The following is a 26381-nucleotide window of genomic DNA, read 5'->3' on the forward strand; positions in this document are numbered from 1 at the left end:
CAGTGTGTGCAAGTAATAAGATTACAACTCGTATGTTATATTCTTTTTATTTGTTCAAATAATCATTAAGTCCACAAGCTTTGTTTTACATACACATTTGATACTTCAGTTGAGCGTGGCATCTGGTGTAGTGCCACGGACTATTCTCAAGGCATCTATCTACAACTGCATTCCTGTAACACAAGCTTGACATCTACTGTCTGCAACAGCATCAAGTCACTTCACAAAGCAAGTAGACCTACATAGTCAAGAGCATATTAGATTAAAGGGAGCCAGTCTGGACTGTGCAAGTAAACCTCATGAACATGCATATTTACTGGAGATTATCTTTCAGTAATCAAACAGACATATTTTTTGTGTACGTTTGATGGAGAGGTATCTTGATGATTTTATAGGTCTTGGTTCATTTTCGATTAAAATAAAGCAGGGTGGGATGAAGCCTTTTTTCAGTCAGAAAATCGATCATTGGAATTTCAACTTAGAAAATAGAACTTAATGTGGCAAAAGTTCTTTTTGTACTGCCTGCATACACGTATGAGGCAAATGTGCAAATACTATGAAAAATCCAGTGTTCGTCGGACAGATCTGATTAAAAAGAATCATTTACAATGAGACAGCAAGTTTAAATACATTTACACACACTAGCAATTGCTACATTTTTTCCTTCATGTTAAATACTACAATGGAAAGACGGAGATTCTGATTCTTAAACAACTTTAATATTGGCAGATTGTCTACATGAGAAAGATGATTAATATCTGAATCTTCATTTAAAGCTACACTGTGTAACTTGTGTTTGCTAACATGTTATTAATTAGAATTTTTTTTCCCCAAATGTCTTTACTTTTGCCTAATACACTTTGATGAATCTATAATAACGATTGAATAAAAATATATACATTCGCCCGTGCGTGTCACAATGTATCCGTTTATATCCGTACACAGAAAAGTACCTCCGCGTTTATGTTGTTGCAGTAGCGTGAAGATAAAAGTTTGCCATCACAACAAACGAGAAAAATTCACCGTGAATCATTCAAAACGGCAAACCTCCAAAGAAACTCCTGAACACCGGTAAACTGGTGCTAGAGCCGTAGCACGACCAAGACACATTTTGTTTTTGTTTTTACGCTTCAGGGCCAAAGGTTACATAGTGTAGCTTTAGGCAAAAGTGAAAAGCAGAGGTTTAACTCATATTGAGATATATAGGCCAGGGTTCACAGAAAAGGCTTGATTAAGTCTTAGTTAAATTAGGACATTTAAGTATATTTTATTAACACGCCTTATAAAAAAAAAAAATCCTGATCTGCATCTTGAGACAAAACAATGGTGCTGACATGTTTTAAGAAATATCAGTGCACGTTGCTTTCAGTTAAGACAGCTCAAAAATGCATTTTAGTTCTGGTACTAGGCTCATGTCTTGTCTGTGAAACCGGGCGATAGTCTATTCACTGCTGATGTTGTAGTGTTTGAATTTCGTACCATTAAATTACATTTTTGGCCAGAGCTATTCAGAAATGATCAAACAAAGGAAACAATCTCTTTAGATGGTTCCTGAGAAATTACAAGTCTGACCACAAAAAAAAAAAAAAAATGTACATATATATATAGTGTCTTGAACACTGTGGATGTTGTAGCTTTTGTATTATGTACCATTTCAGTAATAAATCACATTGTCGGACAGAGCAAAATGGTTTTTGAAAGTTTACAATTTCACAACCAGAAAAAACATCAATTCCGAAATGACCAAATAACGGAAACAATCTCTTTGGATGATTCCACAGAAATCACAATCTGACCACAAAAAGGAAAAATCAGGACATTCATCATTTAAGTCCTTGTGGCCTGTTACACACAGTATTAATAAGTGAACAGTTAATCTGCTTTGAGTTATGAAGCCCAGTGCAGCAACAAGCCCAGCTTGACACACTGAGGGGACATATGGCCCAATAGAGCGCTATGCAAGATTACAGTGATGCCATGCAGCGCATTTCATCATGCTGGTGAACTCCAACAGCAAAGCAGCTTTGAACAGCCTTTACAAGAGATTTCTTCCCTTTTGAAGAAGACGACAACTTCACCACGTTAAGTAGAAATGAAAAAATAACGGCACAGCCACTTCTAAACATGTTGTTCAGCAGTTCTGACCAGAATAAATGTGTGATTAGAGATGATTCTACACTGATCTTAATATCAGCAAACAGACCTACTTTATAAATGACTGGTAAACTGACCTGGTAAGCCGATGATAGTTTAGAGAAGACTCAAACAGCTTATTGACAACACAGAACAGCTAGTATAGTGGTTTGAAAAGCACCATGGCTATAGTTCTGATTCACAGTTCAAAAACATTAGATGTACATTGGTTGAATTCCACAAATATGACCCTAACATGAACTGCACAGCATATTAAAACACCGTGAGCTTTAATGAAAGCTATCTAGTATCCCTAAATTGCTAAAAAGAGATTTAGACGGACATACATATTCCTTATCAGTAGAAACCTTTCAACTAAAATGACACATATACACAAAAATTCATGTTTCATATATAAGCATATCAAATCAAATGAGTCTTGTCGACAAACGTAAGAAATTGAAAACAAAAGTGAATTTTTTTTTTTTCATAACATTTGCATAAAATGCCAAATATAGATTTTCACATGTAAAAGCAACAATGTTACTCCAGGACAACGTTAAACTGTCCCAGACCCAGCCATTAAAATAAAACAATAATGCATAATATAATAATCCTACATTCCAACAAAACTGACCCTTTAGTGAAATTCAGTTGTTTTTGCTACTCAGTAATATTCACAAATAAGCTTAAGGTTACTGTTTTCACATATGTTCTACACGTTTACACTTTGCTTTACTGCTAAAAAAATAAGAATTGAAAGAGTGATGAAACAATGACCATTGTGCATATTAAAACGTACCGATTCCTTCATGCCCTCTGCTTCATTTTAGAGGTGTCAGTAACTACATCAAGTGCCTGTAAATTAAATGTGAGAATCAATAGTTACATAAAGCGAGAAATAGCTAGAAATACGAGCTGTCAGCTGGGGCGATCACAGAGCAGACGGAAATGAACGTGAGTCGTCAACACCCACCAGAATGAGGTCACAGCACGATCGTTAATGGGATAGACTGTTAGCATATGCGCTTGTATGTGTAAATATAGCCCTTGCAGTTGGGACAAGTGTGTGTCACATCCTTGAGGTCGTCAATCATACAGGGGATCAAGCAGCAACCTAGATCACAACTGTAAAACAAAGACAAAAGTCATGAGGGATCTCAAGAGCGCACTGTATGGTTCATCATTCAGGGCTCATTGACTATTCATTTATTCAAAATTATACATAAAAAAATGCAATGCATGCATGCATGGCCTGAATGCACCTCTTGTATGGTGCACGTTTTTAATTTCTGTTTTAAAATTAATTTACACTACTATTCAAAAGTTTGGGGTCAGTAAGATTTTTTGAAAGAAATTAATACTTTTATTGACAAAGACGCATTGAAATGATCAAAAGAGAGGTTAATAATGTCACTAAAGATTGATATTTCAAATAAATGCCGTTCTTTTGTTCCCACAAAAATATTAAGCAGCACATTTTCAATATTGATAATAACGATAAGAAATGTTTATTGAGAATCAAATCAGATCATATTTGAATGATTTCTGAAGGATCATGTGACAATGAAGACTGGAGTAATGATGCTGAAAATTCAGTTTTGATCACAGGAATAAATTACATTAAAAAAAAAATAATAATAAAAAAAAAAATATATATATATATATATATATATAACAATAGAAAACAGTTATTTTGAATTATTATAATGTCACTTATTACTGTTTTTACTGAACTTTTGATCAAACAAATGCAGGCTTGGTGAACAAGAGACTTCTGTCAAAAACTTTAAAAATCCCCAAACTTTTAAACAGTTGTGTAGATATTTTGTATGAGCATAAAGTCAAAAAAGTGAGCGCGAAACAACTGTCCTGAAATTATAAGAAAAAAAGCAGTTTAGCATACGCTATTATTACTATTTCTTATAAAATTTTATGTCCGCAAACTCAAAGACATGTAGGCCAACCAACATGCAGAAAAAGAAAACATAAGAGAAAAAGGATTTCACAGAGAGAGATCATATCATATATTGTGCCGTTCAGTTCATCACTTACCCGACAAAGAAGCAGAACATGCATATTAGAGTATTCATGAGCCCGATGTCGTGGCTGATGCGGGTGGTGATGGGTTGTTGGCAGTGTGGACAAACCGTCTGCACTGGAGCCGACTGAAACATCTCCCCCTGTAGAACAGTCACGGTGGTGGTGGTGGTACCAGGAGGAGAGAGAACTGTGGCTGTGTGACCTGGACCAAAGTGACTGGGCCCCGGACCATAGTGCTCTGCTATCGGATGAGGAAAGTGCCCAGGGGGAGCGTAGTAACCACCTGCAGCACATCAATTTTAAGGTTAAAGTTAGTTCACACAAAAATGAAAAATCCCTCATCATTTACTCACCATCATCCCATTCCCGATTGTATATGACTGTTTCTTTCTTTAGATAAACACAAAAGCAACATGCCATTGAATGGCTGTTGCTTGTTTGACACTTAAAATATTGATCGCGACAGTAGACTAATGAGTTATAAAAAAAAATGTTTAAATGTTTTACGGATTTTTCTTACACACCTATCGTTTCACTTATACTGATTCATCCATTGGGGTCCAATGGATTATTTTCCTACAAATTGTCATTTGTGTTTGCATGAGTTTAAAGGGATGGTTCCCCCAAAAATGAAAGTTCTGTCAGTATTTACTCACCCTCGTGTTGTTCCAACCCCGTAAGACCTTCGTTCATCTTAGGAACACGAATTAAGATTTTTTTGATTAAATCTGAGAGCTGGATCACTCCTCCATAGGCTTCTAAGGGATTGAAACTTGCCGGCCCCGAAAAGTAATTAAAGACATTGTTAAAATAGTCCAAGTGACTACAGTGGCTCAATCTTAAGTTTATCAAGTGACGAGAATACTTTTTGTGCGCAAAAAAAACAAAAATAACTTTATTTCAACTATTCATTTCCTTCTCGAGTGAGTTCACTGGTATAATAACGTAAGCTTCTGTTGTTGTACGTCACACGCATCACCCACATGACCAGCGTCGGCCAATAGTGAGCCTACGTGTGACGTACAACACAGAAGCATATCTTATAAGAAAAATCTTAATTTGTGTTCCGAAGATGAATGAAAGTCTTACGGGGTTGGAACAACATGAGGGCGAGTAATTACTGACAGAATTTTCATTTTGGGGTGAACTATCCCTTTAAGTAAATAATGAGTGAATTTAAATTGATGGGTGAACTATCCCTTGAAGATAGTTCTACACATATAGATTGTATCTTGGCACAAATGCTTTATATGATAAACAGATTTAATTAAGGCTTTTATTAACAAAAACATTAATCTGCTCACATCAGTTGTGGTAAACGGAAGCTCAAGCCTGTTCGCTTGACGTACAATAGCCAATGAGGTTCATTCTCCAGTGTTACACAGGACGTTTGAACTTCCGCAAGAAACAATGAGGTTTGTTCTCACCCATTAAGCGTTCTCACAGGTTTAGAACGTATGAGTAAGTAGTATATGATAAAAAATATATATATTTTGGATTTTCCCTTATAATTTTACTGCTTTAACTATCAACAAGATTTTAGAAAGGCAGCAATATCTACAACAGTAACCTAAAACAGTGTCAATTCAGAGGCAGATTTTGGAAACATTTTATTTTACAGCATCCTTGTAACACGTTACATACAGTATAGTTAATATAATAATAACTATAAGTTACACATTATTACATGCAACTAAACCTGAACCAAAACCTAATCCTAACCCTATATAGTAGAGGTAGTTAATTAATATTACTCAGTACTTAAATGTATTATTACACTGTAACAATTGTTTTGTGTAATCGTGCTGAAAGCCCTGACACATTACTCTCCGTTTCATTGTGAACAGAAAAATCGCTTGTTGCTAGCTCTTCTCTCTGAAATGCTAATGATGTGATTGGCTGCTGATGTAGTGTGTGAGTTTGGTTGGCACACCCACCGTGAGGATGAGGCATGGGCATATGCATAGGCATAGGCATAGGCTTGGGACCTTCGCCTGGGACGTGCGGAGGAACAAAGCCAGGTGTGGCTTCATAAGGTGGAGGCCCGTACTCTGGAGGCAGCGGCTGTCCTTGTGGAGGTTCTGTCATTACTGGAGCAGAGGCTGATGAGGGAAACAGCTTTATGTTAAAAAAAAATGTTTAAATGACAGAATTCCTGTATCCCACCTAGACTTGCTCCTCTCATAATTAATTATAAACATGCAGTGGTGTCCACACATATGAGACCACTAGTGAAATGACTTTTGTTCATTTAAATGGTCACACAATTTATTAGTGATCTATTGCAGAATCCTGTAGTGTCAGACTTTATGATTCCACTGTAAATCAAAGTAAATGTTTATACAGCAGTGTGGTTTCAACTAGACATTTTACAGAGTTGATATATTCATATGTATAGTCTTTCCTGCTCACACCAAAGTGATGCTAATAATAATAGTTATTATTGTTGTTAATAATAATAGTTATTATTGTTTTTATCATTTCATCATTGAACATATGTTGCTATAATTAAGAGAGAAACAAAAGAAATCTAGTTCCATGCAACTCTAGTGGCCCATTGAAAGGTTGTGAGGGAAGTGTTTACATTCAAGTTTCCATGGTTTCCTAGAACAATGTTCGAAATTCTGCACCAATGAGCAGCTAATGATGGTGCCGGGCATTTCTTCAAGCCATTGCATTTACCTATTAAAAGCAGGTTTAAAAAGTAGAAGTTCATTTCAAATGTCTAAAGAGAAGAGAAAAACCTCTAGGTATTTATTTACCAGAAACTGGAGGTTGTCCATTTTTTTCCTCAAGAAGTGGGGCATTGGGGCCCCCTGGGTAAGGCGGAGGGGGGTCACTGGACATGTTGGTTCCCTGGAAGGAGGCCAGATAAGGGAGCTTCTAAGGTGAACACAGACAGGCCACATGGTTCAATAAGCACACAGTGTAATGCGATCGCGGCCTCCCAGACAACTGTTGCTGAGGCATTTCACATCCAATTATTAATTTGCAGATGCTCACTGCTTCAACACTCCCACGAGCCCACAAATAAAAACAACATAAGCATGAAATATCTAGCCTCGAGGACAAAGATTTTCTTTGCACTTTAGACTAATAAAGGGGTTTCCAATCCTGCTTCTGGAGGGCCACTGTCCTGAAGAGTTTAGCTCCCACCCCAATTAAACACACCTGATCCAGCTAATCCAGGTTTTACTAGGCAATGGCATACTAGAAACTTCCAGGCAGGTGCGTTGAGGCAAGCTGGCACTAAACTCTGCAGGAGCGAGTTTGGACACCCCTTTTCTAAATTCTCCTTCCACTCATCATCTGTGAAGTGGTGCAAGTCAACGTCCCACCAGACCTTGCTTCAGACTCCTTATCGCCTTGTTTTGGGCTTTTTACTGTTTGATAAAAATATAAGCAGCACGGCACAAAGCTTTATGCTCGTCGTCTCTGAATTAGGACCTGAAATAGATAAATATAATCTGCTTTTTAAAACAAAGAAATTGTAGGAGGATGATTAGTGTGCGCAAACAACAGGAAACACTGCATATTTGTGCAGTGCGCGCATATCAAAGGATCATTTCTGATTTGAAGCTTGTGACAATCAACCCGATCACTTAATTTAGCGTTCATGTAAACACAATATGTTTGGATTCATCAATCATCAACAGTACCGTTCAAAAGTTTAGGGTCAGTAAGATTTTTAAAGAAATTCATACTTTTATTCAGCAAGGATATATTAAATTAATTATCACACTGAAGACATGTAGAATATCAAAATATTTCTGATTGAAAATTTAAATTGATGGGTGAACTATCCCTTGAAGATAGTTCTACACACATAGATTGTATCTTGGCACAAATGCTTTATATGATAAACAGATTTAATTAAGGCTTTTATTAACAAAAACATTAATCTGCTCACATTGAATACTTCTGAGCTTTCTATTCATCATGGGGGAAAAAATGGTTTCCACAAAAATATTCGTTGATAATAATAAGAAATGTTGCTTGAGCAGCAAATCATCATATAAGAGTGATTTCTGAAGGATCGTGTTACACTGAAGACTTAATGATGCTGAAAATTCAGCTTTGACATTACAGGAATAAATTACATTTGAAAATATATTCAAATAGGAAACAATTATTTTAAATGATAATAATATGATTTCACTATATTACTGTTTTATTGCATTTTTTATCAAATAAATTCAGCCCTGGTGAGGGTAAAAGACTTCTTTAAAAAACATTTTTTAAAGTTACCTACCCCAAACGTTTGAATGGTAGACTAGATACCGTATAATCCTCATAATATATATCCCTGAATAATTCTAAAGGTTAGTTAGTTCAACTAATCAAGCCTCTTCTTGTACCAAACACCATAACAGCTAAGAAATCTAAATCAAAAACAGAAAAATAAAATACGCCACTACAATGCAGTGCAATGTTATGGAATATGTGCAACCTCTTGGCTTAAGTAGACAGTTTTGGCCTTTAAGAAGTTAAATTAACAATATTTACAGTAGAAACTAAGGGTGGCCTGGTACATGAAAAAACATCCGAACCGTTCGGTTCGCTTGTCTCGGTTCGGTGCGTGTGTGCGTTGCACGGTTCGACGCATGCGCAATGTAACCACGTGCCCATGACCTCAGACAGTTGCTGCGTCCCAATTCGCATACTATCCGTCCTAAATAGTATTCGAAATTAGAATTAGTACGTCCCAAATCGTAGTATGTTGAAATGAGTGTTCCAAAGATACCCGGATGGTCTACTTTTTCCGGTCAATATCCGAAGTGAAGATCGATGCGCACTCTAACGGCTGATATTGCCCACAACCCATCGCGCGTTGGACGAGGATTCGATTACAAACACGAGTGAAAGGTGTTAATAAACTACAGACATGGAGGACGCGCGAGTCCGGTGGTTATGTAGAAAGGTTTAGATAAAGGGGTTTGAGTGGGTAATTATCAGTATCTAACATGACGAAAAATTATTTATTCAATGTTGTCTACATTATATTGCATCTGCATCAGCATTGTGAATGTTTGTAAAGATACGTTTAGCCATTAACTTTTAAATGCATCATTACATTCAAATTGCAAACACATGAGGAGAGTCACCGCATTTATGACCCACGGCTGCAGACCAAGGTGCCACAACATTTCTCTCCGAAACGGTAGGAAATTAAATTAGATTGAATGGAGGATTTTAACTTTGACAAGATGATTGACAGGGCAGTTTACGGTGGCTGGACGCACGCGACAGAGCTGTCCGTTAAAGAGGACGAAGTAGTATGTCCCAAAGCTTGCCTACTCTTTTGCTACACACTCAAAAGTATGTACTTTTTCTTCACAAAAAGAGTACATACTTTTAGGTCGTAGTATAAGTAGGCGAATTGGGACGCAGATAGTGTGTTTACTTTTCGCGCGAAATAAGAGATGTGTGGACAATGGACATATTATGAGGCTTGTAGACGGTCTCTCGATCGGTCTCTTCACCACACCGGCGCTGCACAGACCGATCGATGAATAACATCAAAGTACCGCGAGAGCAACGGCTCCGTATGCTTTTCAATCACTCTCGCGGTACTTTGATGTCATAAACCGATCGATCTGTGCAGCGCCGGTTCAAGTCGAACAAGCCTACAGTAAAATTGGAGTATGGAGTGCTGCAGGTCTCGTCACGTATAGAAATGTCAAGTGGGAGCAGAGGTGGGCACAAATACATCAAAAACTATTTTGTTACAAAATACAAATACTGGCTCATAAAATGTAACAAAATAAAATACAAAATACTTATGTGAAAAATGTATTTAAATAAAATACAAGTAATTAGTATTTTGAAAATACAAAAATACTCCCACAATAATCTTAAGTCTTTTTTTTTTTATTACTGAAAGGTCAATAACACAAATAGTAGCAATAATACAAATATGAGAAATGTGTAAATTAAAAATGGCGAAGAAGCAAAATAAAAAAGTATGGGCATTTCACTAAACCTTTACAGGGCCTGAAATAGCTCCCTCTGACGTAAATGGCATGTATATCTAAGTTCACATCAATGGTGTGGTAAGCTGCCCTTAATAGCAAAACGTGTTTGATGTAAGCTACGAAGCCATATTATCACCGTTACTCTACTCGTGCCTTAAAGGACAAGTTCGGTATTTTACACTTAAAGCCCTGTTTTAAGATCGTTTCTGATGAAATAGAACGGTTAAGATTGAAATTTGGAAAAATGCTGCTGTCCCGAGAATTTTCTCGGGACAGAAACCCCCCCCCCCCACCTTCACAATGGTTTCATAAGGGCACTGGAACAATCATTCATAAAACGCATTAAACTTTAGTTTACAAAGACGTGAAACTCACCGAGTGGTCTGGGGTGTTCACTGATATGCTCACACAATAATCGCTGCAAAATATGCTTTCGAACAGGTGTTTTGCCATTCGTTGTAAAACTGTGGACCTATTTTCCCAAACGCCTCAAAACCGGACATTCTTCCGCTGAGAGCTTGAATAATAGACACTCCTGCCCAGTTGGTGGCGATAATGCACCTTTGCCAATGTTTGGATAGCGTAGCCTACTATACCGCGACTGCATAACTACAGAAATAATACATACAACCCCATTCCCGTTTCCGTCAGCGGAGTAATACCGTACCTCACAGAACATCCAATACAAGTCAATGGAGTTGGACAAAAACTATGATAAAACCTGTTGGAAAGCATCTTTTGCAGCGATTTTTGTGTAAAAATAACAGACCGAGAATTTTCGTCACAAAATCAAAATTCCATTTTAATCATAATATATATGATTAATCATATTAATCATTATATGTGTGGCTTTGTTTAACAAACGAGACTCTAACTGCCCTGACCCCGTGTGCCTTTTCCATAGTAGAATCGCGCTGCGTGCGCAATTACTGAAAAACTATAGGATTGATGATTATTTTATACAAAATCAATATCAATATTTCTCATGTAATACGTTTAAAAACGTGTAAAAACTGCAGATGGTGAACGTTATATTGTGAACGCTTTACTTGCTTAGCATGGAGATTTCAGTGGAGTTACGACAGACACGCTGTTTCATAATAGGTAGGGCCTATGATGTCCTTTTATGAATGACAACACAGTGCATTGGTCTTATAAGGCACAATTATTTTCTCTCTGTAATGCCGTTCAGTGTGCAATATGTGTGTGTGTGTGTGTGTGTAGACTGTATATTTGTCACAAAACACTTTACCTTAATGCCGTTTTTAAGAGTTCAAAACTCATTCACTTCTTGGAGGGAGCCCGGTCTACAGGGTGTCACGTGATTTTCGTGCATCTAACCTGGACATTGCCATTGCCAACATCAGACCGAAAATATGGCAAAACATTTACTATGGTGATTTTTCTTAAGTATTTAAGTATTTGAAATACTCCAAATACACTCCCTCAAAATATTTTGTTTCAAAATACATTTTAATTTTTCCACACCTACAAAATACAAATTACAAAATACACTAACGTAATTAAATACGTATTTAAAATACATTTAATTGAAATACTGCCCATGTCTGAGTGGGAGATATAAGGAAGGCTAACCGGAGTTGGAGGATGCGCCACCGTCGTATAAGTCCGGTGTGTGGGAACATTTTGGATTTCATGTTACCTATTATATTTAAATACAGTGACACCAAGTTTAGATATTAACTCCAGTCATATGTTTAAATACTGCACTTTAATTTGAAGTGAAAAAAATGTATCCTCACTCTCAGGGAATAGAAGGATTGTTGATACTGTTTTTGTGTTGAGGTTGAACTTTATGGTTATGCCTTTGCTATTGTTATAGCCTCATTATAGGCAATTATGTGTAACATATTTTTACTTATTTAAAAGATAGTGCTTTAAGAGTTTCTCTCTTTTTCTTTTAAAAGATAAACATTTTGTAAGAGCTACACTGATGTTGACAGTTTGATAAATGCAAGTTAATTTTAATCTTTGTGTGCTAAAAATGCACATAAGTCCCTGTAGAGATAGCAATGCACATTCTCCTTTTTGCCAAATAAACAAAAGCATTTCATCAATGTCTTCTCTCTTGCGGTATCAAAATGTCACCTAGCTTTCCTCAGAGATGGTCTCAATAATGTGCTTAAAGTCAAGTCAAATTCAGTTTGTGCATGATTACATGATATATATTTTTTTTAATACTGTATCCTGAATTGTGGATAATTAAGCTATAGCCTACATCATATGCTGAAGTACATTTCTGGAGTGTTAAAGATTAAAAGAAAAAATAACAACAAGAACCGTACAGAACCGAAAACCGTGACCCGAAAACCGTGATACGAACCGAACCGTGGGTTTTGTGAACCCTGCTACCCCTAGTAGAAACAGTGGCACAGTATTCTTAGAACCTCAAATATATGGATCAAGACTAACCAGATATCAAACATTGTGTCCTTTGTGTGAAATGTGTCCTTTCATTAAAAAAATGAAAATTGTCAAAGTTTAAGGAAAATAAATGCAAATGAAAAATATTATGGGAGAAACCGCACCTCATTTGAAAACCAAATCGAAGGATTGACACTATAGCCTAACTAAGACTAAAACTGTCATCATTTTTTACCTTTTAGGTCAACTTCAATCATTCATTCCTTAGTTATAATACTGGCATAACTGCATATATGTGGCATTATTATGGTTCTCATCAAATGCTAATAATCAGATATAGTTAACATAACATAATTAACCATTAAAATGGCTAGTCATAGGTGTGTCCTTCTCATGACTCAGCTGGTAAACAGCTTATATGACCACACATTATCTCATTTGCACTTTCTTGGAATGATTACCACCAGCCAATAGGGATGAAGCAGGAAATGTACAAATAAAGCATGTGACTACTACTATATGTGGAGCGTATAAATATTGCATGAGCCTAATGTCCATTAGCTTATGTAGTAGTCAGAGTAACTCGTTGGCCAGTTCACATCTCGTATTACTTAGGAAAATGGAAATGAATTACACAGAAAGCGTCAAAGTATAACCACAAATTATGGCAACGTCTATGATGCATTGCCGCCATGGAATTAGAACAATAATCCACACTGAACATCAGTTTATACACTTTCATTTCATATAGAGCATTTCATAATGCTACCTTTCCACCTTTTTCCTAACAAGCCTAAATTATGAGAGTGACTTCGGTTTGGGGAAGTTCCACTCAAAGAAGCAAAAAACAAATCATTTCAAATCATAAGGTTGAGCTACAAATAATCCGGATCTGACAGTTTGACCGAATGAGCTGTAATTTCCTTCATGTTAATAACGTATTACTTGGTATTTTAATGTGACATTGCATAAAAAGAATATCTATGACAAGATATTTCTTTTGAGTCATTACATTCTTTTCCTTCTTTATTATTTTCTTTGTTTCCCCCCTTTTTATTCAGCTGTAGTTAAAAAAGACAACATAGCCTATACTGCGCATTTGTAGTCTGTTCTTCCGATTTAATTTACAATATATCCAATGAATAGGCTAATTCACTGCAGAACTGTACTAAGAATATCTTGTTTTTCTCTCCAAATCCTCACGTCTCTTTCCAGGTTTGTTTTCACACAGATTTCTTTAAAATGTAATTGTCTCCCCTTTTCACTTCTAATCCTTATCAGCAGTATTTATATTGAAATGTTTCTAAAACGGGTAAATACAATATTTATTGTCTGTCAAAATGATGGAAATCACTTGGAAATATTATCACTCAATGTTCCAGTTAATTAACATTTTTTATTAAAGCAACGCTGCAGAAATAATCGAGCTTTTGGGGAACTCGTGGTCTGTTGAAGTCATTTGTTAATGCTTTTATACTTTTAAATTTCTTTATAAAGTAAAATTCCCTCTTAATGATCAATGGTTGAAGGAATAATGTCTTCTTATTGTATATATTGTTTTTGAAAATGTTTATTATTGCGTTCATAGAGCGAACCTTTCGCTGATTGTTTACAAGTTAACATAGGCTAAGTTATACTCCTATAATTCAGAATTCAAGTCATGGGGCGCAGGAAAGAGGTGGATAGGCCAGTGTTCGTCCTAATCTACAGCAGATAAACAGTAACTCAACAAAAATATGTACTAAGAACGTTTTAATAATGCTCCCATTGAGTTATGAAAACTTTATATTGAATGTTCACATATCAACATTCAATGTTTTTAAAAGTTTTTTTCTTGGTTATCAACATTAAGGGAACATTCCATTTAGTAATTTTGCAAACAATGCTACTTGTGAATGTTCTCTGAATATTCTGAAACAAGTAGTAATATTTTTTTAAAAAACAAAACAAAAAAACATTGAACAAACTAAAACGTTTCAGAAAAAAAGTTCCATGAATGACATATATGCTTGGCTAAATAACTTTTTTGTGAACATTATTAAAGACTAGATAACTTTTAACGAGCAGTCTAGTAATGTTACAAGTAAAAAAGTTGCCAGAATTTTAGCCAAAGTTTTGAGAACGTTCTCTGTTAGTTGGGAAACCATTTGTTTTGTGTAAAAATGGGATAATTCAAGAATTCTTACAACTTTTATTGAAACACGCACTTGGCGTAGCTTTACGTATTAAGGCGATACACTACAGACAAAAACACTTTTTTCATGCAACCGTCAATTTTGAGATTTTTGGCTTATTGGCTTTTTATAAAGTGTTTTTTCAGACTAGTGAAAAGAAAAAATCCAAAATACACTTTGAAGTGTCTCTTTCATGTACATTTTTATTTGCGCCTGTAGAATTAAATTACAGTTCATTAAAGGCCGTTTTCTCAAAATAAGTCAAATCTCCAATTTAGTGACACTTACATTCAGTTTTATATATATATATATATATATATATATATATATATATATATATATATATATTCTGAAGTTTTTTACAGAGGGGTTTGTTCAATTTGCCTGATTGTATATTCCTTAAATAGGTGAATTTTTTTCTAGCTGTTGACAGTATTTACGGATTTATGGACACAATCAAATGGTGTATTGATCTAAAATCTATGAATTTTTACCCTATTCACATGGGGGGGTCTTGCCTTAACTTTATTGTGTTATAGGCATTTTATAAATTATAGGCTAATATTGAGAAGATTAGCGACAGCTTTTTAACTTTTAAACGTGCTGAAATGAGCGAGCAGCACAAGAGTTGGTGTGTTTGTTCTGGTGTTTTCTGGAATAGAGATCAGCGATTATTCAACCCTTCGTCCATCGCCGCTGGCACTGATTACATAAGACTGCCCTAACCTTCATATCTTCACTATTAGCCTACTCAACTTTGACTGTGATTCGCCCTAACATAGAACGATAGAGTGGCAAATAGCTATTTGTGTCATTAGTTACTGGCCGCATCATCAATGTAAGGAAAGCGGTAGTTAACATACTTTTTCTGGTCTAAAAATAAGTCCCATAGCACACAAGTGTAGAGTGACTCGCACTCTTGCATACATTCAATACTCATTCATCGCAGTATAATCACCAGCAAGCCTGACTAGCTAACATCTCAGTAATTTAACGTTAACGTCAGTCATATTAACATAAAAGCACGGCACATGTAAATCCATCTGTTAGAAATGCAAGCGAAACGTAACCACTTTCAGAGAGCGATCAACATCTTTGGCGATTAAAATCCATGGCGATTGATAGGCTATTCGTGAATGATGCGAGCACAGGCCTGCGGTTGCAGATCATAACGCTGTGCCAGCGCACAAAACACAAAGCAATATTCATACAGGCGACGTGCTGTTACCTTCTGTATCCACGGCGTCAATCAAAATATCAGCTTTGAGAACTTTCCGATTTCTAGCTTAAACGTTGATGCTTTGTGGCTCCAGTTTTCCAATAACATCCGCTGCTGGGAAGGATTTGACGTAAACATGGGAGATGGGAGGTGTAAAAACTGTCTGTGTGAATCCCACTGGTGATTTATCTTACTATGGCGAAGGATTAGATTCTGAATATTAAGTAGGCCACATGAGGGGACGCTCTCGCAAGGTTACTAAGCAACGTCAGCATTACGTAATTATTATTCATGCTGTAAGCCTTCGCCGTAGTATGATTTTTAAGTAGGTAAGTGTTGAGCCCGTTTACTCTATTTTATTGAGCTGCTTGTGCGGCACTTGAATGCATTTATGGCATAAGAAAGTCAGTAATTCACACTGAAAATGGTTAGGTTTTATTGAAATAATTTTACAACGGAGTACTTGATTCTGATTGGTCAGTCGTTGGTCAGGTGATCAAATATTTCTGAACTTTGATGTTACAATCATAGATATCATATAGAGACTAGATGCCCTATTGGGTGCTGTGGCGCCAGAAATGCGGCCGCCATCTTAAACCGGTCATGACTACTCCTATTTGCGTTGCATAGCAGCAGTAGATGCCAGAGCACTGTGCAGCATATTCCTGGTCAAATCGGCGGACCATCACTCGGGGAGTACTTTTCACAAGTAAGATTTAACATTTAACATTACCGTACTATTGGTTGTATTTTGTGAACAAAATATTTAATGTGTCCTTTATCGTAGCTACGTGTATGACCTTTGCAGCAAAAAAACCCGCGTGAAAATCAGTTTGGTATTCAGTGAGATATGATTAATTAAATGCGCTGGCAGCTCATTGCACCTGCCAAACAGATTACACTGAGCGGAGCGGGTGACCGGTTTAAGATGGCGGCCCCACGGCTCGTCCGTGCCAATAGGCAGTAGCGGTCGATAGGGCGTCTATCTATATGATGTCTATGGTTACAATCATAGACATCAGATAGACGCCCTATCGACCGCTACTGCCTATAGAGAGCCTAAGTCCCTCCCCTTCCGGTGGACTACCATGGGACCATGGGACCATAATGGCGCTTTTCCACTGCATGGTACGGCTCGGTACGGCTCAGTACGGTTCGGCTCTCTTCGCTTTTCCACTGCGTGGTACGACTCGGCTCGGCGCGGCACGGTTCGCTTTAACTCGGTTGCTTTTCCACTGCAGTTAGTACCGCTTCAAACTGGGTGGGATTATGACTGATCGTTATAGTTTATCCGCTCCTCGGCAACCAACAAGAGGAACGTCTGCGCTTCGCGTCCAATGACCACGATTCAGCCATTTCTTTTTTGGAAGTTTTTTTTCTTCAAGCAAGTCAAGCAAGTAGTTTTAAAACAGGTGCTACAGCGGTGGCTGTTGTTACTGGCTATTTAAATCTAGCGGGTTTGATGTCTCGCAAATACAATGACGCTGGTAGTGACGATTCTGTCTGTCTGACCAATCAGTGATCTACAGTGCTTCCACGTCACATTTTAGTATCTGTACGGTACGCTTGGAACCTCAACAGAGGTGGTACCATTTAAAGCAAGCCGAAGCGAGCCGTACTCTACCATGCAGTGGAAAAGCGCCACAAGTGAGCCGTACCGAGCCGAGCCGTACCGTACCATGCAGTGGAAAAGCGCCAAAGCGTGCCGAACCGAACCGTACCGTACCATGCAGTGGAAAAGCGCCATTATTTCGGAAAAATATTGTATGGTAGTCAATGGCGAGAGACAACAAATATTTGGATCCCGTCCGAATTACACATATGATGTTTGTCAATTTAAAAGATACATTTTAAAGTCAAGAAAGTCGCAGTTTGATGTAAAACTGTTGAGGTATAAAGCCCCGTTCAAACTACAAGCGACTTTGTCGCTGCATGTCGCCAGTGGCTGGCGATGAGGTCGCTAGTGGGCGTTCCCACTACCTTTATGAATGACATCCAATGATGTGGAGAAGGATCATGCACGCTCCGCTCCTATTGGTTGTCGCTTCCAGAGTCGCTCTTAATTTGCATAAAGTCAAACAGATCTCAACTTTGTCGCGTCTCCAGACCCATCCGGTAGCCAACGGTCGCAACCACGCGTGTCGCCGCAAGTCGCCCGCTCACCATTGAAAATGAATGTTATCGTGTCGCTTGGTCGCGTGTAGTGTGAACGCAGCTTAAGACTGTGAAAATACGTAATTAAAAAGACTACAAAACCCAAAAGGCGCGCATGTGACGTCTTACCTTTTCTCTCAATGAATGAAGCTAACTTTACTGAAGCTAACGTCTGTCATTTTTTCTATAGTCTAACGTTATAATCGTAACGTTACGCCGTCATGCCTGTGTGTTTTGTACCAGACTGCACACACACGAGCTTGGTGACGTACATAGTGCGAGACGAGAGATGTAGTTCATTGAGTGATTTTCACATAAAACTAAATGTTACTCTTCTGTTTTATGACAAACTGTGACTTTCTTGACTTTCATAATTATCTTTTAAATTGACAAACATCATATGTGTAATTCAGGGCACAGTTCAGACGGAATAAAAAGATAAGTTGTCTCTCGCCGTTGACTACCATACAATTTTTTTCCGAAATAAGGTCCCATAAGCCGGAAGTAGAGGGGAGGGACTTAGGCTCTCTATTGGCGCAGACGAGCCGTGGGGCCGCCATCTTAAACCGGTCACCCGCTCCGCTCAGTGTAATCTGTTTGGCAGGTGCAATGAGCTGTCAGCGCATTAAATTAATCATATCTCACTGAATACCGAACTGATTTTCACGCGGGATTTTTTGCTGCAAAGGTCATACACGTAGCTACGATACAGGACACATTGAATATTTTGTTCACAAAATGCAACCAATAGTACGGTAATGTTAAATGTTAAATCTTACTTGTGAAAAGTACTCCCCGAGTGATGGTCCGCCGATTTGAGCAGGAATATGCTGCACAGTGCTCTGGCATCTACTGCTGCTATGCAACGCAAATAGGAGTATGACCGGTTTAGGATGGCGGCCGCATTTCTTGTGCCACAGCGGCCAATAGGGCATCTAGTCTCTATATGATGTCTATGGTACATTGATAAAGGGTAATTCCAGCGTTATGGATGTGACATTTGAACTCATAATGACAGGTGAAATGTCTCAGAAAAAAAAAAACTTCTTACAATATTTAAATTGGAAATGCATATTCTCGGAGCACCAAATCTGGGGAATTGATAGGCAAAATATGTTTTTCTAAAATATATTTAAGCACCCCCAAAAAAGGAAAATATGCATGCGTTATGGATGTGACGGAAAATGACAGAGTTTTTGGTATACTGTTCGATTTCCTTTAAAGTCTGTGAACTTTTAAATCGAATGTATGAATATTGCTATCCACATGATGAAGGGGTCTTAGCTGAACATAAAAATATCAATGTTTAAAATATATATATTTTTATGAAGTGTATTATGAGGAAAAACCAACGTTATGGATGTGACAAAAACCCTGTTATGGATGTGACGCGTCTGAAATACATAGAATCTGTTTGGAAAATCAACAATCAAACCATCATGGCACTTTTGTTGACGCATAATGGCTGTTTTCACATTAAGAAGACTGTCTGAAATGATTCTGAAGACCCCCCCCCCCAATTATGAATTAGTTTTTTTTATAGCTTGGATCTTACTGTACATCTTAATTCAATATGTAAAAGTATTGAAGTATTGGTTTTTAGTATCATCTTACCATTTTATCCATCTGTCGTTGTGGTAGGTGTTTAGCTTTAAGATAACGCTATCTTCGAGCTGTCAAAACCTGAGCCTGAATGACAGGAAGCACCAGCGAATTAGAGTTCGCCTGTTTCGCGCCTAAACCAATCAGGTTCCTCGCGCAATTGCAGGACGCCTCTCGACTTGGACGTAATACTATAAACACATAGACGGAACATTAAAGCAGAGACTATTACGGAAGACAGTCAAAATTAAAATACATTAAAAATTAATGTTTGTCATATAGGAGTTCAAAAGGTTTCCTCCACAGTCAGGTGAACCGATGGACATTATTGTCCGTAGATGTGAGTCACTAGCAATCATGTAACGCCTACGTTTTTTGTGTCTAAATGATCGCACGGTTTTCGGCCAGTTTATGGATTTTAATGCACAGTCGCGAGTCAAAATCATCAACAAAATAATTGACACGCAATATTATTAGCCTATTATTATTATTATTTTGTCAGCGTGATCGTACCGAGCCTCTAAATGGACGTGGTGGTGGAAAAAGCACATACAGATTACAGAATCAGAGAGTTGCCTATTTCTTTTCGTTTTGATCTTTGCAATCTTTCTATAGATAGGCTATATTTCTGAGAGGCATACGTCGAGTTTCTGTTCAGTTATGAGACGCGCTCAAGTTAAGGCTACGTGTTGCAAGTGATCGCACCTCCATGCTATATTTGCTTATTTATTAAATCCAGGCAATTGGTTGATGAAACTTTGATTTAAAATTAAGATACAATTTATACAAAACGAAATTCACAAAACAAAACTTGAAATTAAGTGGCCAAAATCATTTCTGTCTTGAGACAGATCACAATAGGCATATGCATGATTTAATATGAAGCGTCCGTAACGCATTATTATGGTTGTTCAGAGCAAAGTAGTGAAATGAATTGTCTATCCTAATAAGCATAAACATAATTTAGCTTTGTAAATAAAGTTTCAAGTTATTTGCATTTATAATTGTCATATTAAATAAACTAAACCTTTAAAACGTTATGGACGTGACAGTGCACTGAAGCGTCAAGACCTCTTTATTATAGCCCTTATAAATTCAACAGGCAGTGCTGTTATGACCAAATTAGAATATATATTTCTCAGGCATGCCTCCATCTTTCTGCAAAATGCTTACTGTTAAAATAAAGTTTAAAAAGGGGGGTCTTTGATACGTTTTTTTGAAAGCATGAAATATGGCTGGTTGAAAATGTAATTTAAGCATTGTTGCTCACCTCATATCTGGTGGATAAACAAGGCAATCTTCTTAAAATTTTTGTTAAAGCACATTAATACAGTATATTACAGACCTAAATGGACAACTTAAAAATGGTTTTGTTCTTTTGGTTAAAAATTTATTTTTTCATGGTAAAGATGACCTTTGCATGGAATTGCCCTAAACACACCTGTAAAATTATTGACGGAATCTTGGTTACATTTTTATGGAAAAACAAATCCCATTATTTAAAAAAGTCAGTGATACTAAATTCTCAACAAAAGGGTGGCTTAAATTTCATTGATTTTAGTTCACTACATAACACAATTAAAATAAATTGGCTTAATCGATTCCTTAAAAACCCGACCTCTATTTGGAATATTTTCCCTCAGCTTTCCTTCTCGCATCTTGGTGGTGCAAAGTTTGCTCTAATGTGTAATTATGATATTTTTAAACTCCCTGTCAAGCTATCTAACTTTCACCAACAAGTTCTTTTGGCATGGACTCTCATTTACAAGCATAACTTTTCTGCTCATCGGTGTTACATATGGAACAATAGGAATATTTTATTTAAGAATAAGTCTTTGTTATATCATCACTGGTTCAGTAATGAAATATGTCATGTTAGACAACTCTTTAATAACTAAGGTCTGCTCACAATTCTGACATATTTTCTCAGAATTGTAAGATATAAACTCGCAATTGCGAGTTATAAAGTCCAATTCTATGGGGAAAAAAAGACTTACTTTTTTCCTCTCAGAATAGTTTATATCTCACAATTCTGACTTTATAACACGCAATTGCGACTTTATATCTCACAATTCTGACTTTATAACACGCAATTGCGACTTTATATCACGCAATTCTGACTTTATAACACGCAATTGCGACTTTATATAACGCATTTCTGACTTTATATCTCACAATTCTGACTTTATAACACGCAATTGCGACTTTATATCACGCAATTCTGACTTTATATCTCGCAATTCTGAGAAATAAAGTCAGAATTGTGAGATAAAAAGTCGCAATTAGCTTTTTTTATTTTTCATTCTGTGGCGGAAACAAGCTTCCATACATATTGGAATGGACGTTTTGATAATTTAAAGTTGCAGTAGGGAGTTTTGAGAAAATGTTGACTTAGCCTGAAAATTTGAACAAGCACAACTTACAGGTCCAACCCCCTTGCTCTCTGCTGCGCTACAGCCCTCCCTCCACAGCTCCTCCCCCACAGCGGAGCCTGCCGTGAACGCGCAGGCTAGTAAGCAGGACCACCGATGACGGCGGATTATAAACAGTTATGGAACATTCACTAATAGGGACGAAACATCAACTATATGCTTTACATTGACTATGGCCTGCCCATACTTTGACTACAAACTTGGTCCTCAAATCATTATGTATTTTGCAATACATGTAACTTTATAACGTTGCACTTTCTATAAGTTATAAATAGCTAGTAAGATAACGTTAAAGGATTAGTTCACTTTTAAAAAAACTTTTGCTGATAATTTACTCACACCCATGTCATCCAAGATGTCCATGTCTTTTTTTCTTCAGTCGAAAAGAAATTAAGGTTTTTGATTAAAACATTCCAGGCTTTTTCTCCATATAATGGACTTCAATAGGACACAAACGTTTCAAGGACCAAATGACAGTTTCAGTGCAGCTTCAAAGGGCTTTAAACTATACCAGACGATGAATAAGGGTCTTATCTAGCGAAACGATCGGTCATTTCAAAAATAAATAAAAACTTTAAGTTGTATAAGCACAAATGCTCGCCTTGCACTGTTCTGTGATGCACGTTCGTAATCCTGTTCGAACTCGTTCATCAAAATGAACAAATCTTTTTTCGAGTCATTTCGTTCGTTGAATGAACGAAATGACTCCAAAAAAGACTCGTTCAAAATGAAAAAATCTTTTTTCGAGTCATTTCGTTCGTTGAATAAACGAAATGACTCGAAAAAAGATTCGTTCATTTGGATGAACGAGTTCGAACAGGAGACTCACGAACGACGGTACGCTCGCGCTGTGCAAGAGAGGGGTGATCAGCGTGTACACGAGCGTGATTGACACTGCTAAGACATTCCTCCTGGCTCTGATTGGTTGTTTCTGACCGGGAGCGGTGTATTTCTGCAAATGGCAATAGGACCACAGGGAGGAGCCAGAGGAGCTTGATTTTTTCCACAGATTATCTGTCTCATATTCTACTGTCAGGACATAATGACAGTTTTAACAAATATTATCATAACAAATAACACTGTTATTTTAAAATATTGGAAAGAGTGATATTTTAAAATATTCGAAAGAGTGATATTTTTATATAGTGGAAAGAGTGTTCTCTGAACCTGAACGAGGTTTATGTTAGAGCGCGCACAGCGCATTTCTTTTGTTTCTTGGACCAAACAAAACTGTACGAGTCCCAGTCACGCCGACCCCTGTCTTCTTCCATCACACTAACACTGAACCTGACTACATTTACCTGTTCATATTAGGAAGCTATGGCGCTCAGAGGTCCTCACGCCTTGTTTAACGTGGGTCTCACGATCACAAGCTTGCCAGCTTCGGTCACCAAACAGAGGTACTTGTTAAATACCTGAGATCGGTCACATTCACGCTTACACAATCAAAGATACTTTAGCCTTACAAACATATCATACAAAATAATAAATAAATAAATGTACTTGAAAAGATTGTTTCAGTCAGTGATATCCTTGTTTCTTCCCCGGAGGCGTAGCTTTTTGGGCCATGGTTTTTATTATAGGATGCAGACAGACCCTTAGTCAAGTGTGTCCGACTGCATCCCAGTAGTACAAGCCACGGCCCTAAATTACCAAGTTTGCGTTTGTGAGAAATGAAATGGCTATACATGTATTTGTTGGTGGATGATAATTAACCATAATTAACCGCTTAGCCGTTAACCCACAGTAAGAATTTTGACCGATTACTATCAGTTAAACTGTAACTTATGCAATATAACTTATAAAATGTTACACATATTAGTCAAAATTGTGTTTTTGAGAGGGGAAAAAACACAGTTAAATATCAAATGTGAATTGTTTTGTCATTCTGGCTCCATAGTTCTTCAGTCAAGCAGATTTAACCTATTATTTTTTGTTACAAAAAGCTAACTTGTGGTACAAATGGTACAAAAGTTGTCACTGGGACAGTGCCTTTTAAAAAGGTTTTAATATGTAACATTTAGGTACATGCACTCTTGAAAGGTGTACCTTTTGAAAGGGAACCGTACTTTTGTACCTTGTTTTCTGAGAGAGGAGGATAATTAAAGGGAACATACAGAACATTATAATATAACATTAAATTTAATTTAATAAAGGTTTTATTTTTTATAACATTCCCAGAATGTTGCAGGGAAGTTTTTGTGACAATCTAAACGGAACCTGTACCTTCAGAACGCCCCCTTATGGTTATTTTTAGGTTTAATTTTATATATACACTGTAAAAAATGATCGTGATTTTAACGGTAAAAGACTGTAAAAATGCTACAGTGCAAAACTGTTAATTGGTTAACAGAAAGTTTCCTTACTATATACGGTAAATAACTGTGATAGATCTAACGGTACATTTAATGTAATTTTACTGTAAAATACCGTTAAATTTACAGTTTTTGAAAGTGAAAAAGAACAACTCATTGTATAATTTACAGTGAAAAACCGTAAATTGACATTCCCACAATTCCCTGCGTGACACTTCACATTTTATGTATTTTTATTGAAATAACTATGTTTCTTCTTAGTTTTCTTAGTTCTTTTCTAATCAGTTATGTACATTAGGGTTTTATGTCACATTTAATGTTGTTAAATTAATGTTTATTGCATTTTTATAATTTCATGTGTGTTACCGTGATGGTGTTTAATGTTTGTGCGAATGACACTGAGCAGCTTCTATTTAATAGTAATAACTTTCTTGTGGAAGATTGCTTGTGATAAGCTTTGATTTATCACGTGACTCTCATCACTGCTGTGGTGATTGTTGGTTGTCAGTGTATTACAATGGTACAAAACAGATATTAATACTTCAATGGGTTGGTAAATTAACATTAAAATCAGATTATGAAATACGGTTTATTACTGTAAATTTTACGTTAAGTCTGTAAAACCAATAACGTTGATACTGTATTTTTGATGGTAAAGTTCTGGTAACCACAGCTGCCGGTTTTATTCCGTAAAAACAACGGGATTTTTTTACAGTGTACTGCATAGCCGGAAACGAACCTTCCCAGTCATATTAAGAACAAAAAATCGTTAGCTGGACATGCATTTTATTTGTAAGCTACAGTCAGGCAGTCGGTCAGTCAGTCAAAAAATGCAAAATAAACACAGAGAGGTTTATAAGGACTCCTATAAGGATCACTGAATGAATGCTAAAAGTAAGCCAGGCCATTAGCAGCATGTGATTGGCCAATTGTTCATGAAAGTCATTTTACACTCATGAACAGGTGACTCAGTGGCTAATCCTCACAATTAATTATAGATATATGATATATAAATAGATGGTGGGAGAGTTCTTATAAATGTACTTATAAATGCAAGTAGGCCAAGAATAAACTGTGATATACATTTCATGCATGAATATATATATATATATGTATATATATATATATATATATATATATATATATATATATATAATTTTTTTTAATTTTTTTTTAAATTGTAGGTAACAAATGTGTTTAATAATACAGTAGTCAACATTTGAAGTGGGTCAAAGTCCATGAATTTCGAACAATAGCTATAGGCTACCCGTTCTTGTCTTAGGACAACTTTGATTAACTTTTTTGATCCACTTCAAATGTTGAGTACTGTTGACTACATGCGTCATAAAAGTCCAACTGAGGAGTTCGGCTTGCCATAGTGGAAGGAACCCTAAACTGATCAAAATATTGTGTTGTGGATGAACACTTAAGGCTGATTTATACTTCTGCGTCGGACATACGCCGCAGCCTCTACGCCGTAGACTACGCATTGGTTTTAATGTATACTTCTGCGTCGTTGTCCGCGTTGACGCACGCAGAGGGAGCATGTGAAACCCGAGGGAGCGGTTTGAGCAGACCAATCACAGCGCTTGCGTCCGCGTAGAATTGACGCGTTGTTACATTTTTGGAGAGGTGCACGTCAGGGTACGCCGAAGGGTGCGCGCGCTACGCACAGCCTACGGCGTAGCTACGGCGTAAGTTCGACGCAGAAGTATAAATTGGGCTTTACAGTTGATGTCACTCAGATGATTATTGGTTTTGTCTGTTCTATCCTGCAGTTACCACAGGTGGGCGCTGTGTGCAATAAAACAGAAGCTTTTTTTCAGGCCAAGGACCCCTTGGAAAATGTTTTTCAGAGAAACTTTAAATTCATTTTTTTGTATAAATGTAGTGTAGTTTTGTTTTTAATGTAGTTTTTGTATAATGTTAATTTTCTGTGATGGCATCAA

At 36.9% G+C, this 26381-nt stretch overlaps 1 protein-coding gene across 5 annotated transcripts; it reads right to left on the reverse strand.

The window, feature by feature from the left end:
• Positions 1 to 31: 31 nt before the first annotated feature.
• On the reverse strand, positions 32 to 16126 carry cdip1 (cell death-inducing p53 target 1). 5 transcript variants are annotated; one of them, XM_077213420.1, is made up of 6 exons: positions 15939 to 16126; positions 6939 to 7032; positions 6114 to 6278; positions 4189 to 4459; positions 3110 to 3261; positions 32 to 2991 (listed from the first exon to the last, which is right to left on the reverse strand). In XM_077213420.1, the coding sequence occupies exons 2-5, from the start codon at positions 7021 to 7023 to the stop codon at positions 3150 to 3152; spliced, it is 633 nt and encodes a 210-aa protein (XP_077069535.1). In that variant the 5' UTR covers positions 7024 to 7032; positions 15939 to 16126; the 3' UTR covers positions 32 to 2991; positions 3110 to 3149. The 5 variants fall into 5 exon arrangements, with proteins under 5 accessions (XP_077069535.1, XP_077069533.1, XP_077069534.1 ...); XM_077213418.1 differs by having other exon boundaries at positions 6939 to 7059; positions 15939 to 16071; XM_077213419.1 differs by having other exon boundaries at positions 32 to 3261; positions 15939 to 16098.
• Positions 16127 to 26381: the final 10255 nt, after the last annotated feature.

This window comes from Siphateles boraxobius, unplaced genomic scaffold (assembly GCF_051911475.1).
Source record: "Siphateles boraxobius isolate OS27281-9 unplaced genomic scaffold, OSU_SipBor_1 66, whole genome shotgun sequence".
Taxonomy (NCBI): Eukaryota; Metazoa; Chordata; class Actinopteri; order Cypriniformes; family Leuciscidae; genus Siphateles; species Siphateles boraxobius.